This window comes from Pteronotus mesoamericanus, unplaced genomic scaffold, assembly GCF_021234165.1.
Source record: "Pteronotus mesoamericanus isolate MK-2021 breed Mesoamerican mustached bat unplaced genomic scaffold, CSHL_Meso_final contig_105, whole genome shotgun sequence".
Classification (NCBI taxonomy): Eukaryota; Metazoa; Chordata; class Mammalia; order Chiroptera; family Mormoopidae; genus Pteronotus; species Pteronotus mesoamericanus.
The window spans coordinates 7,451,313-7,463,804 of NW_026555006.1; the positions used below are offsets into that span (position 1 = coordinate 7,451,313).

Here is a 12,492-nt window from a genome sequence, read left to right on the forward strand (position 1 = left end):
AATATTTTTCTATAGTCTGTTTTCATGTAGCTTCAAGAAAGCAATCTAATTGATATTTCAACATCTTTTAATGGGACATTAGAACAAGAGACAGACATACATCTTATGTCTCAAAAGCTGAATATGTATTTTGTTTTCTTACTCTCTTGAATGAATGCTGATGGCGTGACCTTCAACAAAATGAAGGTTCAGTATCAGCAATAACGGGCTATTTTCTCCAAATTGCCAACTAGGTAGAGTGATTCTTAAATGTTACTTCTTGTCAGCAAGAAAGATGATCTCAAGAATGAATAAAAATAGCCTCTGTTAACAGCTGTGATATCTATAATTTATAAGCTGTGATCAGCTCTCAGATTGTTTTGGTGTCTAGACGAGAATGGATGTATGTTTGTCATTTGTGTATTTATCACCTCTAGGAAAGTAAACTTCTGTTACATCTTTTTTTTTTTTTTCCTATCATGCATTTCTGCTTTACATAGCAGTGGTTACATGAGTGTTGGAGGAATGGGACCTTGAAACTCTATTGTCATGCGCAGTTTTAAAAATGTTCAACTAATCCTTAAACATTTATTATCAAACAGTACATAATGTTAGGCATTGAAAGACAGTCCACATTAAAGAACAGGGCAATATGGAAGGAAGGAAAGGAGGGCGGGAGGAAGGGGAGAGAGGAATACATCGTCACTCCATTACTAAATTCTTGTCAGTCTTTAATACTGTGTCTGGGCGTCCTGCTTCCGGTTTCCTCTCACCTGCCCCCTTCCCCTTTTTACTCCTACGTCTGTCTTTATCACATGTATTCTCTCTTTAGTGTGTGCTCTTACATTGCCTCTGCTCTTCACAATCCCTCTTTGTCCGTGTGTATTTCACTTTCTGTGCCAGGTTCATTCAGTTTCCCTTCGCATTTCTTTCACCATCTCTGTGCAGGTCTATCACAAACCATTACTACACTCTTTATATAAGCATGTGTTCGAGGACAATTGAGCAAATACTGTGGCTGTGATTTACTGGAGAACTTTGTGTACGTTAGAATTGGAAGCTCAGGAGGACAGGGTGTCTTGCATCTTTAGGACAAAATAATTGATTATAATATACGTAGAGGAAGACAATTGATGACAGCAAAGAATTTTTCCCATGTGCAATGTGAGTGTCCAAAACACTCAGCCCACGACCTAAGAAACTTCCTCAGGGCGCTGCGCCGACTGCCCTTGCTTGGAGGCTCTTCCCCACGGCTTCTTACCCATTTTCCTCAGACTCCCGTCTTCCTCTTTTTAAATGCCCCCTCTCCCCACACTTGGCCTGTTTCTCTTCAAATTCTCCTTCCACCTCTTTCCATGCCGGAGGATTCCGCCCTAATCTCATCCTTACATTTTCACTCCCTTCTGGGTTCGTCGTCCTAGGTCCCCACAAACCACTGTTGCCCTCGGGCCCCACTCTCAGGCAAAAGGGCGTTGTCCACCTCACCCTCGCACACCTGTCAGCTTCCGACCCACCCCGCCCCTTGCTCGGGGTCCCGCCCTCCACTCCTTGTGCCCCGAGCGCCCCTCTGGGGCTTCTGGCCTCGCCTCCTCCCGCCCGGCTCTACGCCCCACGCCTCACGCCTCCACACCCCACCCGTGGGCTCTCTGCTCGTTGGCTTTTGCCACCTGCCTCGGCCCCGCCCCCCCGTACGCGCTCCCCCTGTCCGCCGGTGTGCGTGCCCCCACCCCGGGTCCTCCTCCCCTCCCCCCACCCGGCGGCCCGCTGCACTGTGGGTAGGCGGCGCGGCAGCGCTGAGGAGCCCACAGCCGAAGGCAGCGGTGGCGGCGGCGGCAGAGGGAGGGTGCGCTCCGAAGATGGCTGAGAAGCAGAAGCACGACGGGCGGGTGAAAATTGGACACTACGTGCTGGGAGACACACTGGGAGTCGGCACCTTCGGCAAAGTGAAGAGTTGAGTACGCGCACCGCGGCCGCCGCACCGAGCTGGGCTGTCTGCCTCGCGGGAGCGGGGGCCGCGAGCTGTGGGAGCCCAGGAGCCGCGAGCGTGCGGGCTGCGGGTGGCGGGTGAGGGCCTGGCGGCAGGTGGAGCGGCTCCGGGCCAAGCGAAGCCCGGGAGCCGCTGGGAGGGCGGTGGGCTCCGCTGGGCATTGCCTGGTCCCCAGTAGCGGCTGGAGCCGGGCAGGGGCCGGTTGAACAGGGATGAGGGTGCAGGCGGGTGACAGGCGTCTCCGGGGCCAGGGACAGCGCCCGCGGCCGCTTGCTTGTTCAGTGTTCGGCAGCAAGGCGCTTCCCCCACCCGAACCTCAGGGCTCCGTTCTCCGAAGCCGGGAGCTCGTGCTGCTCGCTGCTCGGTCAAGTGCCCTTCCAGCTCTGAGACCGTCTGGATAGGACTGGGGAGTAACACCCCTTACCCACGACTCGAGTTCCCATTTCGTGTCAGGCGCCCTGCTAGGTGCTGTACAGGATACTTCATTTAACCCTTAGAGCAACTTGCTGCAGGTGTCACCCTCACCTGGAAGGTGACAACACGGGGATCCCTACAGGGTTAGGACCGTGCCCAAGGTCACACAGAAACTGGCAGAACCAGGATGAAGTGTAAAATGTCTTCCAGTCCTGGCCGGGCGGGAGGTCCCTGCCATCCGGATTCTTTCGCGCGGCTCCGCGACTCCGGGTGGGTGGGGCTGACGGTGGAGGGAGGGGGGCCTTCGGCGCTGGGAGGTGGGAGGTCTGCGGGCCGGGCCTGTGAGGGGCCGGCGCGCCGCTGGGACCGGGAGAGCCCCAGCGCGGCGGGGTCTGCGGGTGGGCTGGCGCGTGGGAACCGCTGCTGGGAGGGCTGCTGGGTGGCGCGGGGAAAGGGGCTCCCTGGTGGGGGACCTTGGAGGCCGTGGGGCTGGGGAGGCCGCAACCGCTGAGGCAGATCCTGCCGCCTGTTTTTCTTGGGGATAGAATCCCATTTTCGGTGTAGAAAAACAGGCTGCGTTAGACTTTTTTTTTTTTTTCAACCTTACTAGTTAAGTATTAAACTTTCCTTTTTGTTGTTGTTAACAAGAGTCACATGGGATTTAATTAATTTGTCCTCTCTCCAGAACGCGAGCCAGCTTATTAAAAATACTCTCCGTTTGATTGTTGCAAATCCAGAATTATAAGTAAAACATGAGCTTTTTTTTTTTTTTTTTTTCCTTTTTGCTGTAGAAATGTTGAATAGGCAGTCTGGATATTTTATTCTGAGGCCTCTATTTTCTTTAAATGTTGTCTTTTAGTCTTAAGTCAAGTCTGTTAAATAGAAAAAACTTACATATTTCTGTGGCAAGTATCAGCTTGTTCCATATTATGTGATATCCTTTCGTTTGTTCAGAAAACACTTATTAAGCACCTACAATATGCTAGGCACCGTCGTAGGCAATGGGGATACAGCAAAGAGTAAAACCAGATTGAAATTCCTTCTTTTGTGGAATTTATACTCAAGTAGGGGAAGACAAACAGTAACCACTATATGTAGGAGAAAAATGTATCAGGGAAGGGAGGCTAAGGAGTTTTATGAGGATGGCAGCTTTCAGTAAGCCGTCAGGCAAGGCCTGACCAACAAGGTGGTATTTGTGTGAAGTCCTAAAAAGTTTGTAAAATTCTTTGAAGTCCCAGTAAGGAGGGTGGATAGTTAGGAGAATATATGTAGACTTAATATAGGAAGATCCAGGGATTAGGTTAATGCTTGAAATGTTGCCATTGAATATCGTTTTTGAGGACCATAGTGTTTCGACATTATGCAGTTAAGCAAACGGTATCTTTGCTGTCTCGATATGTACAGGGTATATAAGGTACCCTGTGATCTTTCAAATTGTGTTAAAATTTTTGTTTATTTAAAAAAGCTCTTCAACTGTAATTGGAATGTAAACTGAGACACCCATCTAATCAACTGGCCCATTGTCAAAGCACAACTTAAATCTCTTTTGTATATACTATGTGAGCTGCTTCCAGGCACTGGCTTCTTAAAATGTAAATCAGCAGAAGGTACTTTGATTGATGAGAGAACTCCCCTTCCTGGAGGATCCCTCTCCAATGAGCAACCATTCGGAGGGGTGTCCTAATACTATGTTAGCGCTTCTCTAAATAAGATTGTGGTTTTCCCATCCAAAGTTAGAATTAGTACAATTGTTTGTTTAATGCAAATTATAGAAGTTGCTACAACCTAAGATTGTATTTAATTCTTCAAGAGACAAGAAACAAAAGCGCATGCATTTTTAAAAACAGCTTTATTGAGGTATATTTTACATACCATAAAATTCACTCATTCCAAGTGTACAATTCAATGATTTTAAGTAATTTTATCAAGTGGTGCAACTTTCATCTTCGATCACTTTTAAAAGATTTTCATCACCACAATAGTATCCCTCATGCCTATTTATAGTTAATGTTCATTGTTACTCTCAGCCCCAGAAAACCACTAATCTATTTTCTGTCTGTACAAATTTGCTTCTCTGGACAGTAATAAATGGGATCACTCAGTACGGAGTCACTTATGCCTGGCTTCTTTAACAATGAGGTTCATGCATGACATAGCATGTGCCAGTAGTTCCTTTTTATTGCTGAATAATACTCCAATATGTAAGTATATCACATTTGGTCTGTACATTCACCAGTTGATGGGTATTGTTTTCAGTTTTGGGTTATTACAAATAATGCCACCACAAAGATTCATATGCAAGTCTTTGTGTGTACATATGTTTTCACATATCTTGGTTAGACAACTAGGAATAGAATTGCTGGGTCATATCATAGTTTTATGTTTATCTTTTTGAGGTACTGCAGACTTTTTTTCAAAATGGTTGTACTATTTTACACTCCCATCAATAATGTATGAGGGTTCTCATTTTTGCCACATCCTTGTTATTTGTTATTGTCAAGTCATAACTTGAATTAGTTTTACTATATTCTGAGTTCTATATATGGATTTGATTTTATTTATTGTCCAGAATGATCTTGAGTTTGGTGTTAGTTTCATTTGTAAAATGAAGAAATAGAGGATCAGATACTTTAAAGTTGCCCAAGGTCACAGTGATGGCAGAATTGGCAATCAAATTTAGGATTCTCTGACTTCAGAGTCTCTGTTATCATATGGAATGTAAAGTCAAAATGCATAGTGCAAAGGAGGGGGGGCAAAAAAATCCAGAATTTATTTATTTAAGAAATTGTGTATATACTTTTACATGTTTAAACTTCAGTGACCTTCAAAGTACTCTCCATTTGATGCAGTACACCTATCGAGACTTTTTCTGCTGCTCACAACAGTTTTTGAGCACATTGATTTTGATGCCTTTTAGTGCTTCTGCTGTATTTTTTGTTTGTTTCACCTCTTCCACATTGGCAAAATGTTTTCCTTTGAGGACTTTCTATTATCTGGGGAAACAAAAAAAAAGTCGCTTGGGGTGAGATCAGGTAAATAGGGAGGATGGGGCATGGGGGTCATGCCTTTTTTAGGTTAAAAACCCTAAACACAGCATGATGTTGGTAGATGTGCTCGTAAATCAACCATCATGAAATGGGCAAACACGTTGAAAGAGTCTTCAAAAAAACTTACTGAAACCAAATGCAGCCTCTTACACCACCACCAGCTGGTACATTGATACAGATGGGTTTTTAGAACACTCAGCCGGGGGCGGGGAAGCCCATACTACAAGGGGTTTGCCCACCCGAAGATAATTCTGTTTATTTGGGTCCCCCCTTGAATGTTAGTTTGTGAGTCTCAAGTCTATAAGGACATAATTTTACATGTCCGTAGGTATTTATCAAGGACTGAGAAAATAATATTTAAATGTCTTTATTTTAGTTCACATTCAGAGAATATAAAAGCTTTTTGAAACTACATATGTATGCTTAAAATTTATATTTTTATATTCTCAACTTTTGTATCTCAATCCATTTGATTTCTTACATGATGAATGTGCTAAATCCTAACAATTTTAATCCACTAGTTATTTCAGATTTTTTTCTTAATAGTAACCTTGACTAAGATCACTAGTAACCTTTAGTGATCATGCTAAAGAGAACTTATAAAAATGATTTGATGTCCTAGAAAGAACAGTGATGTTAGAAGGCATTAATTAGCCCTGAATTTTAATTCCATAGCATTACTAGTTATATGGCTTTAGGAAAACCATTAAACTCCTCTGAGCCTGTTTCCTCCTTTGTAAAATGGCAATAACAACACTTGGCCTACCTACCTTCTAGAATTTTTAGGAGAATTAAATGAGTTGAGGTACATAAAATGGCTTTAAAAAAGGTAAATTGTCATACAAATGGCTCTTGTGAATAAATTCTGCACCCTGTGTGATGTGTTAAGTGCTGTGTTTAGAAATCCTTCATTTCTGATATCAGCCTCGAGACAGAGTTGTAATAATCTGTCCTTATATATTGGTTGCCTACATTGAGGAGTGTTCTAAATGTCTAGTTTATTTGTGCTGTATGATTCTGAACTATTCTCATATCAAAATACAGTATCCATTTTGGGTAAATCATGGGATTCGTTTGTTCACAGGTATGGAAAAATCAATAAAATTAGGATGAGTGGAAATAACAGTGAATGTTTATATAAATTACTAGCTGAACTGATCTTAGTTAAGAAATAATTCTAAATAATGAAGCTATATTCTTCTCAAATACCAGAAGATTAGTGTTTGAATCCAAATCAATTTAGTCATTTCTCTTAAACAATTAGGTAAATGATGTGCTATTTAGATTTTTTTTGCTGTCATATATCATATACGTTTTGACATACGTAATTTTGTCCTTCTGAATTGATTTTGTTCATTTTGTGAAATCCTTGACTGACCCTCAAAAGGTATTTCCCATAGGAAACAAAGTTATAAATGTAGATAGATTCAGAGTTAAGTCCACAAAGGCAACATAGTATATATACTATAGAGAACAGTGGATTTGGAGGACCTGGTGTGGAACTTTTGCTATATTGTAAGCCAGCTGTGTGGCCTCAAGCCAAAGCTACTTGATCTATAAAAAAAAGGAGAATGCTCACTTACACTGTTGTGAGAACTACATGAGAAAATGTAGAAGATACTCAAAAGTACTTAACTCTGATGTACTTTTATGTATTTAGGACCTATTGTGTACTTAAATTCATTACTGGCAGAGCTGTGAGAATAATCGATGATCTGGTTCTGAGACCAGAAATCTATTTGATGAGGGGGAAGAAGAGTTTATGATTTTCTGTTTTGTTTTTCTCAGGTCTTCTACAGAAAACTCTAATTCTCTAGTTGCTGCCCACTTATCACCCTCTCCTGTACACCACTTGCAATGCACATATATGAGCACTATAACATACATATTCCGGATCCTGTGGTAGCAGTCATAGGACTCTTCAAGGAAGGAGACAAAAATTAGGAAAGGGAGGAGAGTATGAGGAGCAGCTGGCAGTTTTCATGTATGGGTCATAGTTAAGGCTGTGTCTCATTAAAGTAGAAACAAGAAAGTTCATTTTTTGAAACTACAGAAAATATGGACTATAAATGCCCTACAAACTTTGTCCTAATGTATCTATATAAATTAGAAAGGATTTTTGTAGTTTGATCATACACTGAGGTAATTACCGTAGTTTCTTGGACTTTCTCCCGTTCCCATGCTGACACGGCCACTACTTTATCTAGGTTTGTGTGTGTGTGTGTGTGTGTGTGTGTGTGTGTGTTAAGATTTTATTTATTTATTTTTAAAGAGGAGAAAGGAGGGAGAAAGGAAGAGAAACATCAATGTGTGGTTACATCTCCCAGTTCCTGCTGGGGACCTGGCTTGTAACCCAGGCATGTGTCCTACACTGGGAATCGAACTGGCAACCCTTTGCTTTGCAGGCCAGCACCCAATCCACTGAGCCACACCAGCAAGGGCATGTGTATTTTTTTAACACAACAAAATATTCACGTATCTTGTGGATGATGTTAGCTTTCCTTAAAGCATTGGGTATTACTGCTTTTTAATGGTAATACTGCCCCATTTATTTTTGACATTTTTTTGTGGTTTTCTTGATGATAGAAAAATGCTTTGTAGAGAAAGTAGTTATTTTTTTAAAGGCAAACAGATAACTTACTTGATTTTAGCAGAAGACCTAATTTCAAATCCTTTAAGAGCTAATGAGTAAGTGGGTGATACAAGACCTCTAAAATATTGAATGTGTTATAAAAATGAGTGTGAATCTCCCTAGTATATTTATTAGATGCACATTTAAGAGAGAGCACTTTGAATAGTGTTGAGTAGGTATTTATCTATTATTTATGTGATTGAAATGCATATGTAAAGCAATGTGTTTATTTTGAAATTTGTGAACCACTTTATTTTTAGTATGATGTTATTAAGGAAAGAATTTCAGGCAGCTCTTATCTCTGCTAATAATAGAAACCTTCTTCACCCCTTCAAGGGAACAGTACTTTTGCTTAAGTAGTGTCTTATGTTTAACAATGTTTGCCTCTGATACATTTTACTGTATTTCTGTTGGTGATGCCTTTGTTTTTAAAGTGCTAATAATTGTTTATTTGCCCTTAGAGTTTTAAAACAATCTTTTATGTGGTTAAAGATAATTATCTGATCTTGCCGTATTATGTCTTAGTCTGAATGCCAATGTATCAGCTTATTGAAATACCATTTTCCATAGTCTTTTTTATTCATGCTATAGAAACACCACAAGCAATATGTTCTTATTTAGCATCTCTGCACTTCTAAATTACAAATTACAAGGTAATTATCCAGCTATCGTAATTGAAAATAATGGAATAAAAGGGGTTGGGGAAGGTAGACGGGGGTATGGGGACATAAATGGTGATGGAAGGAGACTTGACTTGGGGTGGTGAACACATAATACAATATATAGATGATGTATTATGGAATTGTACACCTGAAACCTGTATAATTTTATTAACTAATTTCACCCCAATAAATTCATTAAAAAGGAAAAAATAATAGTGGAATATATTTAAAATATACCATACAATTTTCCCAATTCTTACTTTACTTGATAAATATCATAAATGTTAGTTAATTTTATATCTTTTTCTTAATGTGCTTGAGTATAACTTGATACTATATTGTATTCTATAGTTGACTTCAGTTCTCCCAGACTCAGTTAATGATTTTAGAGATATATACTAAGCATTTACTGTGTTTAGTTATATTGAGTATTGGATTTTAAGCAAATATTTCCACAAGTGTTAAAAATGTGGCAATGGTATTACAAAAGAAGATTTATTAATTTAAAACAGTGGAAACTACTCATAGAATTTACTTAAATGCCTGACATTTGAGTTCTAAGTCAAATATGATATGATAAATCCACATTTTACCCTGATTTATATCAGAACCTCTTAGTGCTCTACTAATCCATAGGTAGTATAAAGTTATATTATATGCTATAAACTTAATTTCAGCAAGAAATAAGACTTTGGGTATTGTAGTAGCTTTGTGGATAAGATAAGCAATATGCTCTGAATGGCTTATTGCTGCTGAACAACTGTTCCCAAAGAAGTTAGGTATCATCCTGAAGGGAAATCTCAGTCATTGACTCTATTTAAAAAGTATAGTAAGATTCCCTATTTGAGATGGTACAAAGCTAGATGAGATAATTAATAGACCAATCACAGAATCAAAATTTAAATTTATATTGCCTGAATTGCTTGGTGAAAACCAAGAAGGTGAAATTTAATAGTGACAAGTGTCAAATCTAGCACTTAGGTTAAAAACAAAAACAGAAAACAGGTGCATAAAAGAATAGAACAGTTGTTACTAGTTCCTAAGATAGTGAAGTTTTAGCTGGCCACAAGCTTACAAAATATATATTATACATGCTTAAATGTAGACATTTCTCATGTACAGGATGGATGGTAACTATAGAAGCTATATTAGTTAGTAGTTGTAGAGGTAGTGTAGTTCTGCTACCTCTAGTTTGGATTAAACTAAATTTTGAATATTGGGTTCAGTTCTTGGCACTATAATTTGGAAAAAAAATTTCCCAATTATATTTTATTCTGAGAATTACCATTATTATTAGGGTAGCCCAAAAAGTATTCCATATGGGAATGGTAAAGGAAACATGATATAAAATTTTTTTCATTCTATGAGAAGATGTATTTTAAGTGTGATAGCTTTTAAATAGCTAAAATACCATTATCTGGAAAAAGGAGTTGCCATATTCAGTAATGCTTTGAAAGGCAGAGCAATGACTATGGGGTGAATGTTTTAAGGAAGCAGATTATAATCCAGAGGAATAAGGATCTTGTTACCAAGGAGGTTGTTCCGAATCTAACTGATTTGTGGTTGTGATTCTGTCATTGACATTTACTTAGATAGTGGATGGTAATCCTTCAAGAATGAATGGAAATTGGTCACAGGTAGATAATCTATGAAGTCCTTTTTAATCTTAATAGTCTATTATTGTATATACATTTTTTTCTAGTGCAGTTTACTTTCATATATGGCTATAGCTTCTAACTTGTATCAAATCAACTTTATCCAACAACAATTAGGAAATCTGGATAAAAATTAAGAATCTGTTTGAAGGCAGCCAGAGCTTGACTGGTCAATATCCCTGTCAGAAAGAAAACACATTGGAGTGAGCCTGAAATTTTATTTGGCTTTTGAATCATTTGTTAATGCAATAATAGTAAATGTAAGAGTCTGAACAGAGAGCACTGGCTAAGGGCAGAAAAGCTAAGCAGAGTTTAAGTCCTGGAGACTTAAAACAGAATTTACAGCTTATCAAGGAGGAGGTCCCTGGTAAACAGTTGGATTTTTTTTATTGAAATTCCCTCAAGACTGAAGTTCTTTCTAGAATCAGTTTAATCCTAGACTTAATTAAGATGCCCTGTCTGGTATATTTATTCCCTGGAGGAAAATTAAATCAGCTGGAGCCTCTACAGTTTTTTTACACACAATGTTCAACATTCCAGTAGATAAGACCAAGACAATAGAAGCAAACTCATAGGTGATTCGGATATTAAAGTTAACAGACATGAAGTTTAAAATAACTTGTATTAATGTGTTCAAGAAGGAAAATTTTAGCAGAGAAGTGGAATCTATAAAAAATGATCAAAGGAAACTCTGTAATTGAAAAATGTAATAATTTAGTTAGAACTATGGATGGTTTAACAGTAGATTATGTTTTGTTGAAGAGAGGATCAGTGAACTGGAAGACAGGATAGAAGAAAAGTACCCAGATTGAAGCCCTGGCCAGGTGGTTCAGTTGGTTAAAGAGTTGTCCTGATACGCCAAGGTTGCAGGTTCAATCAGTGGTCAGGGAGCATAGAAGAATCAACCAATGAATACATAAATAAGCAGAACAACAAATGATGTCCATTTGCCTATCTGTCTCCATATCGCTGACTCTGCCTCCCTCCTTCCCCTTTCTCTCTTTCAAATCAATAAATTTAAAATTTTTTTAAATATACAGATTTAAGCATAGACAGACAAAATGATGGAAAGAAAGTGTAAGAGATGTATGGGAATACAGTGAAAAGTTGAACATATGTATTATTGGACTCTGTAGAGAGAAAGTTAATTGAAGGCTTAAGTTTTTCTCTCCCTCTGTGGAAAGATCATCTCAGGTATATCTTATTTTAATAGTTTCTCAAATGTGACTTTTTTTTACCCCTGTACCAAACATCAATATTTATTGTGAAAATGATCTGTGATTGGTGAATTACATCTGGACTGGAAGGATATGAAAAGACACATTAATACTCCAAGGGACTACATTACTACTACTTTGTTTTACCAGCATAAAATTTGTAGGGAAACAGACCTCCAGTTTCCCTTATGATGTCTCCTCTAAATCAGTGCACCCCTGTTTAGAGGGGCTTAGAAGTTGCATGAATGGGCAGTTTTATGGTGTGGTTACTGTTTGAGACTTCTGAATACTGGAAGAATACATTGTATTAATTCACATGGGTTTCGGCTCTACAAACTAATCTGCCCTGTGTGATGAGGGGTCTGGGAAACAGCAACAGGATATTTTAAGGACTCTTGAGGAAGAGGTATTTGATTCTACCATATCGATATGGTGTGTTTACATTCCTAAATTCGTCTTAAAAGCTAAGTAAAATTGGTGTTAGATTACTACCTACTGTGTCCTGTTAATGTGAATGTTGTTTTAAACCAAAGATATTGATCATACAGAGTAGGTACTATACAATTCCAGAAGGGGAGGAGTGACTGAATGGGACAAAATCAGTATTTGAAGAGAGAATGGCAGAACATTTTCCAAAACTGATTAAACACATCAAGCCACAGGTTCAGAAGCACTATGAACCCCAAGCAGAATAAAAAGAAAAAAAAAAATTCCTAGGTGTTTCCATGATTGGAAAACTGTCAAAACCAGTCCTGTTTGCTTGAGGCTTTCCTGTAGTGGAGTGGACTCCATCTGTCTCTGCAGAGATGGGAGAAAATGTTAAGAGAAAATTTTAACGTAGCCAGAGGATGAAAGATGTATATTGTCTTCAAAGAAACAACAGTAAGCTGACTTTCTCA

The 12,492-nt window shown here is 39.2% G+C and overlaps 1 protein-coding gene across 1 annotated transcript in view; it reads left to right on the forward strand.

Annotated features, from left to right (window-relative positions):
- The first annotated feature begins 1,744 nt into the window (after positions 1–1,744).
- The window catches only part of PRKAA2 (protein kinase AMP-activated catalytic subunit alpha 2), a 55,429-nt gene continuing 44,681 nt past the window's right edge, over positions 1,745–12,492 (forward strand). Inside the window, exon 1 of the mRNA XM_054573717.1 lies at positions 1,745–1,929. Coding sequence (XP_054429692.1) covers positions 1,836–1,929 — 94 coding nt within the window. The 5' untranslated portion in view covers positions 1,745–1,835. The remainder of the gene's footprint in view (positions 1,930–12,492) is intronic.